Source organism: Amyelois transitella, chromosome 30, assembly GCF_032362555.1.
Source record: "Amyelois transitella isolate CPQ chromosome 30, ilAmyTran1.1, whole genome shotgun sequence".
NCBI classification, from domain to species: Eukaryota; Metazoa; Arthropoda; class Insecta; order Lepidoptera; family Pyralidae; genus Amyelois; species Amyelois transitella.
The window spans coordinates 1,410,740-1,417,845 of record NC_083533.1 but is presented as its reverse complement, the minus strand read 5'-3'; the positions used below and the strand labels follow the sequence as shown (position 1 = coordinate 1,417,845).

The following is a 7,106-nucleotide window of genomic DNA, read 5'->3' as shown; positions in this document are numbered from 1 at the left end:
TCTTATCATTATTTTATGCAAAATTCACAAGCGAAGTGTATCAAACGGATTCAAGTATTTTACTGTGGATTTTATTTCTATAAAAAAAATGGATTTTGCAATTTTATTAGCATCACGATAAGGGCCGTATACAAAATAATAACTTTAAGAATTCTAATTCCCGAAACTAGCTATGTATGTATGTCGTAAAAGACAATTATCGAGGAAAATGGCGACTTCAGGATCAATTTATAATTTATTTTTATTTTATTATTTTATTTTTAACGTTAGCAGCTACGAAAGACCAGCGTTGTGGTATATACCACGACAAATGCTGAGGTACCCTATAACAACTTTTGTACCAAAATGTCCCCCACATTTTGGTACAAAAGTTGTTATAGGGTAATGTTTCCGTTCTTGATATATTTTAATGTACCAAATAAACCATTTTTTCTTACTTTCTTTATGTGTTAATAATCTAATTAACCTCAATAGACACAGCCACTTTTTATAAAACGTAATTGAACCACGCTTCCTCTCTGCAGTAGTTGGCATAGACCTCATATTTCCTCTTTCTACGTTCCCTCTCTCGTCTTTAAAGGGTACTCTTGACTAGGGCTTGAGCTCCGGAATTCCGGTTTTAACAAAATTCCGGAATTCCGACATATTTCAGTATCGTTTGTAAATACCGGAATTGGATGAGCAAAACCGGTATTTCGATATTGAAAAAAAATAAAATAAAAACGCAGCTTGAGTCGCGGCACGTCCGCGTAGCGCGGCACGTCCGGCGCCGGCCGATCAACTGTCGCTTCGGTTTGGCCGATCCGCCCGCATCGCCGCCATTTGAATACGGATCGTTACAAGAATCACACGCGAACGAGAACGATCGAACGTGTAATAAATACATTTAAAATGTAAGTTTCAAGTTCTTATTTTACAGAATTAACTACATTCAATACTTGTTCACTTTTAAGTAAAATATTGATTTTATTTCATTGGTCGACAACGGTTCACTTCGTATGTATGTAATATATATACGGGACGCAGAGACAACCTAATGTTTGGCAAAAACAAAGTCGTAAGAAAAGAAGTGACTAAGAAACCGTAAGTCTACGTGTGTGGTTACTGGTGGTGTTTATAGCATCCAGGGTTTTTGCTTGATTTTGCTTGCGCATGCAATGTAAAATGTTTTATTTATATGCTTATTGGTGAAATGTGAATGTGACGGAAACGGGCATTATTTGTTTGCAACTTTTGAAACTTGCTATTCCGTACTACTCAATGTATGGCCATTGGCCATTGCTTAGTTTGTTGCGAATTACTACTAAATAACAAAAAAAATTGGGTTTTGAAACGTATATCAGAATAGTCATGCAAAAAATAACACAATTATCAGGTTTATTTTCTGGTCATTAATAGATCTCAGTTTGATTATTGTATTGCACGTATATAACGTACGCCCGCACCCGCACCTAAATATTATCGTGTTGCTAGGCATGCCGCCTTCGCAGCACGCGCGAACATGACAGCGTTGCTAAGCAACCGAGCCGTAGGTACCTCGAGCCACGCGCGCTGCTGTTCAGTCGCTCGCGCGGCACGTAGACCTAATCCGCGTTCAACACATTCGGCGAACTTTTTGCCGAATTAACGTACTTACATTACTTACGTTTTAAAATGAGCCGTGTTTTTACTACATACAAAGTAGGCAATGTATATCGATTCATGGCGATGCCGGACGAACGCGTAGAGCGGGCATAAGTTATATTATTTAGTCGCCATTGAGTTTTCATTTGAGAATTCGAATAGGGTGGTTTTTATACTACTAATATTCTAAATCGGCGTATAATTTTACAGAATATAGTCGCATGATATGTAAAGAATGGCACAATTTGTTTATAACAAAGCTTTTCTTTCTCTATCGATACGAAATCTTATAAGTATGTATTAGTCAGAAATTTATTTACTTTCAGGTCACTATCAAAACCCGCACAATATTTGGAATTTAATAAAAGGAAAGCGGACACATCAGTTTGGAACCATTTTCTTAGGGCGGAAGATGGGCAATCCGGTAAATGCAAATTATGCTTTAAAATTTTAAAATGCCACGGTGGTGCGACAACAGGTTTGCATGTACATTTGAAATCTACCCACGCTATTGATCTGAAAGAGAAAAAAAACCTTTTGCTGTCTCAATCAGAAACTCAATGTAGTACTTCCGTTACTCCTAGCACCAGCAACAGCATGCCCAGAGCAGCAAAAAAGCTTAAAATGATCACTGCCTTTTTTGACACATCTCTAGAGCTGGCTGTAAAAGTGTCAAGGATGGCCGCTCTTGATGGCATTCCTTTCAGTAAATTTTGCACATCTGAAGACCTTCGAGATCTTTTCCACAAATGTGGATATAATTTGCCGGCGTCTGGTAGCGCTATAAGAGACATTGTACTTAATCAGCACAAATTCTTAAAAAAACAACTCCGACAGCAAATTTCACAAGATAAAACAAGACGATATTCTGTATCGCTTGATGAGTATACATCAATCCGCAATAGACGTTACATGAATGTTAATTTACACTCCGATAAATTTAAGGATAACTTCAAAAATCTCGGCCTTGTGAGAATTGTAGGCAGTATGCCTGCAATAACAGCATACCATTACTTGAAACAACATCTTAAAGAATTTGCTGTTGATTTGGACAAAGACGTTGTTTGCTTAACATCTGATGGGGCTGCAGTTATGGTTAAAATGGGGCGATATTACAAGGGCTACCATCAAATTTGTCTGGCTCATGGCTTACAGTTAGGAGTGATTGATGTCTTATATAAAAAAGAAAACAGTGAATATAATGAAAGAGGTGATACTGAAACGAGACAGGAGGATTTTGTGGCCATGGATATAACTGATATTGTTGATATATCTGCTTCTGAATATGTAGAAAATGAAGATCAGATATTAGAAGATAATGACGATGAAGATGACGAAGAAATTGGAGGTTTTGAGATTGAAGGGGCCTCTGTACAGCAAGAAATGGAAAAAAGACAATTAAACTTTGAAAATGTTATTGAAAAGATTAGAAAGCTGGTCAGGTCAGTACGAAAATCAAGCTTAAAAAATGAAGCCATACAAAAATACGTAGTAGCAGAATATGGAAAAGAACTGAACCTCATTCTTGATTGTAAAACTAGATGGTCAAGTTTAAGCGATATGATTGAAAGGTTTTTAAAGCTCAGGTCTGCTATCACCAAAGGATTTCTAGACTTAGACATAGTAGTGCCTGTCAATGAAGAAGCAGTAGCAGTACTTAAAGCTTTACACGAAAGTCTTCATGTCGTTAAGATAACTGTAGAGTCGCTTTGTCAGAGAGACGCTGATTTGATGACGGCCGATACAGCTCTTAAATTCATGTTAAAGTCTTTAGATAGTAACCAAAACGGTAACATTAGCAAAAATCTGGCACAAAGCCTTAGGAACCGCATTAAGGAAAGACGTCTCCCTATAGCATCTGTTTTGGTGTATCTTTACGATTCAGAAGATTATCACGAAGACAACTTTGACCGTGAGACATTTTCTAAACCGACAAGCAACGAAATGTTAGAAGAAATTGTGAAAATAATTAAAAGGTTGGACGATTCACTAAGCCCGGAAGAAGAAAACTGTGAGAAGTCTGCTGAAGAAAACGTGAATGAAGAAGCACAAGGAATGAGTATGAAACAAAAATTACAAGAAACTATTCAGAGACGAAGAGTTACTATGAAAAGTAAAAAGAAAACAACAAATATTGATCTGGAAAGTTTGCTAAGAGTTGAAATGGCGGTATTTGAAAACGGCGGCGGAAGAGGTCAATATCTGACTAAATGTTTCGAATATTTAAAAACAATTCCACCTACCAGTGTGGAGGCTGAACGCGCGTTTTCAGCAGTTTCAAACGTTTGTAGCCGTGTGAGAAGTTCGTTGAAAGACAACAGTTTAGATGCACTAACTTTTTTAAAATTTCATTACCAACAGAAGTCTATCTGAGCTGTGGGTAATTTTTATTTAATTAGTAATTTTATTAAAGTAAATAGCTCTTTTAATGGTTTTTTATTTCTACTTATAACAATAGCCCTTAGTTTCATTATAATATAGTTGTATGCCATTTTAGAAGGAAGCTTCAAATTCCGGAATTCCGGAATTCCGGAACTGGATTGCTTAATATCAGAACTCAATTCCGGAATTGAAAAATGATCCGATATTCAAGCCCTACTCTTGACCTTTCGCTGAGACTGCTCGATTTGATCAAAGTACAAACAAACATCCCTTGCGTGGTTGACTGAGCTATAAGTCTTGAAAAGACTGCTAGGTCACGTTCAGCTGTTGTAAGGTTTAATGATACAATTGAGTTTGAAAAAGTGATAGGTTGCTAGCCCATCGCCTAAAAAAGTTTGCAAGCCTATCGCTTAGTCGACCAAAGTATACCTACGTTTCAATTCGCTTATCCGCGAGATAAAATAACAACCGATATTATTAATGACTGAACTAAATAAAACAGACAAGACTAATTAAAATTATCTAATTAATAAAACTACAAAAATACAACTAAACGTATTACAAAGAGGTCCTTGAATCCTTTACCTTCTTGAGACACTTATAATCGGATCCATTATTGCTTGACGAATATATTGACGCATGTGATATATGTAACAATTCTAAATTACTCGCACCACTCTTTTTAACTCCTGGATCTGAGGAAGAAGCAACTTTAGAATTCCTTCGGAAAACAGACAGGATATTCTTCACGACGTTGTTTTTAGAAGTCTTACTTGATCCCGATGTGGACGAGCTTTTCATGTCAGTTGAAGAGTTAAATGAAAATTTCGATAGGTCGTCGCCGGCCAAATAAATCATTCCACGTTCCGATAGGAAGTCGTCGATGGAATCGTTTGAAAACTCCGCCTGTGCGGCTTTCTCCGTGGACAACGAAAACGTGTTCTTCTGAACGGGATCAGCCTCAGGAACTTCAACATTTTTAACACTCTCTGGTGGAGCACACGTATCTTCAGCCATCTCGAATGTATACAGATGGCTTTGGAGTTCCTTCTCCGATGAATCGCATTTCGACGTTTTCTCATCAGAATCGCTGTTCGTCCCAAGCTTCCGAAAAATACTTTTGCGAAGGGCGCTTTTTTTCTCCTTCTCTCTACTTGCTGTCTCTTTTTCTATATCAACTTTTGTTTCAGATATATGTTTCTCTTCATTGACGCTTTCATCCTCGTGTTCAGATTTCTCTTGAATTCTACAAATGTCCGAATTGGTTTTGTGTTTTTCGGGAGTATATTTCAAATGCTTGCTGCTCCAGTCCCTTCTTGTAATGCATTTTGAAAGAATATCGTCGGACATACTCCCTTTCATATTAACATCTTTCTGACACGCTTTGTAGCATTTGATCTTTTTATCAACATTCGACTCACTAGTATAATGAGTAGTTTCAGTATCAATATTACTAGTATCAATCAATGGAGTTGTAACAGAAACGTCTTGGCGATAGTTCAGAAAGTTTTTCATCATTTTCTTATTCATACACGCGCAGGGTTTTGGGAAAAAGCATATCATGGCAAATATACAACAGCATTGTATCAGAATTATGATGCCAAGAAAGTTTACTGAACAGCATTTAAATATGTTATTGAAACAACGAAATTTAAAACTCACTGTTTTGACCAGGTCACTATTTATGTTGTGATCAATATTATTGATTTCTGTTGAAGCGAGAGTTGTTGCAGCTACTGGCTTAGTGTTGATAGACACTTTGATGAGATCATTTAATTTCTTGTTAAATGATTTCGTTTTGCTTTCTTTGTATTGTTTATTGGTTTTAGAGGTTTTCTCATCAGTGTGAGAAACAGGCTCTTGAACATTTTTGATAATAATAATATCTTTGGGAGTTCTATGCCTACTTTCAGCTAACTTTTTAACAAAATCCATATCTTCTTTTTTCAATGCAACTTCGATACATTTGTTCGAAGATGCATCATAAACCAATTGAGCATCATTGTGAGATGAACACTTTGGTACTTCAGAACATTTTCTCAACATTCTATCAAAATAGGGCTTCTTTCCATTGTAGTAAGTTTCGCAATCTACAAATTGACAATCGTTTAGAGGGTCTTCGTCAACTCCTGCGCAATTCCTAACATTTCTAGGTATGATCATCGACTGATGCTTATTTTCGAGTCTGGTATCAAAGTTTATTTTAACTCTGTTCCTCATAGATTTTCGGTTAAGTGATGATTTAGAATCAAGATGGAACAAACAGTGGCCGACTCTTTCAAACGGATCTAATATTGGCGCGACCAGTCTCATAGTTTTGATTGTACCTTTGAATAAATATCAGAAAGTTTAATAAGTTATGGACTATGAAGTTGAAATTGAAAAAGACTAAGAAAAAAGTCCATGACAGTGTACTGATTCGAATCCAACCTCACCCATGTACAAATGATTTTCTTTTAGTTACGTGTTGGTTTTTATTTCGGTCATCGTAAACCGAAGCTCTCTCTCTCTCTCTCTCACTCATTTTTCTCTATTATCAGTGTAGAATCTAATTCTATCAAAATCTGTGTTATTCGAAAACTTTCGATTAAACCCTAAAGGCAGCAGACTTATGATGAAGAATATATAGTGAAACTGGCTCTGCCTGCCCGGCAAGGGATATAGGCGTAATTGAAAGCCACGTTCAGCTGTTTGGCTTAATGATAATAAAAAGAGAACCGTCTACAATCAATACCCTTTTTTTAAGTCAGGAGATATAGACGTGATTATATTAATGAATGAATATGTTTAATCGCATAATAAGAACACATGAATGATTATAATTCTGTATCAAAGCAACTGTGAAAATCTTTTAAATGATAAAAATAAGATTTAAACACATCCACACCTCTAGGAATCCTATCAGCGCATGTTCCGATAACTTGTAAAACATCACAATTCATTTCATTCCCAATTGATAGGCAGCATTTATCAGCTGTAAGGTCCACATTGTAATCATTATCAGAAGTATTGTTGACTGTTACAACAAAAACCAATCCAGTGGCCGAAGAACATATTGTGTCTAAATTAGCGTCTGTTACAACCAAATTAGGATTTCTCAT

At 36.4% G+C, this 7,106-nt stretch overlaps 2 protein-coding genes across 3 annotated transcripts; one reads left to right on the top strand and one right to left on the bottom strand.

The window, feature by feature from the left end:
- The first annotated feature begins 595 nt into the window (after nucleotides 1-595).
- LOC106133323 (uncharacterized) lies at nucleotides 596-4,210 on the top strand. Of its 2 annotated transcripts, none has more exons than XM_013333018.2 (2): nucleotides 596-893; nucleotides 1,950-4,210. In XM_013333018.2, coding segments are annotated over exons 1-2 (2,049 nt in total). In that variant the 5' UTR covers nucleotides 596-891; the 3' UTR covers nucleotides 3,997-4,210. The 2 variants fall into 2 exon arrangements, with proteins under 2 accessions (XP_013188472.1, XP_013188470.1); XM_013333016.2 differs by having other exon boundaries at nucleotides 596-1,083.
- Nucleotides 4,211-4,563: 353 nt separating this feature from the next.
- On the bottom strand, nucleotides 4,564-7,106 carry LOC106142076 (uncharacterized). Its single transcript, XM_060952852.1, has 2 exons — nucleotides 6,893-7,106; nucleotides 4,564-6,332 (listed from the first exon to the last, which is right to left on the bottom strand). Exons 1-2 carry the CDS (start codon nucleotides 7,104-7,106, stop codon nucleotides 4,564-4,566), a joined length of 1,983 nt encoding a protein of 660 aa, XP_060808835.1.

Excerpts from the sequence above, each read along its gene's own strand:
- LOC106133323 (XM_013333016.2), top strand. The coding sequence starts at position 1,037 with ATGTTTGGCAAAAACAAAGTCGTAAGAAAAGAAGTGACTAAGAAACC. Across the intron at positions 1,084-1,949 it reads AAAGAAGTGACTAAGAAACC|GTCACTATCAAAACCCGCAC; the intron begins GTAAGTCTACGT and ends ATTTACTTTCAG.
- LOC106142076 (XM_060952852.1), bottom strand. The coding sequence starts at position 7,106 with ATGAGAAATCCTAATTTGGTTGTAACAGACGCTAATTTAGACACAATA. Across the intron at positions 6,333-6,892 it reads CGCTGATAGGATTCCTAGAG|GTACAATCAAAACTATGAGA; the intron begins GTGTGGATGTGT and ends ATTTATTCAAAG.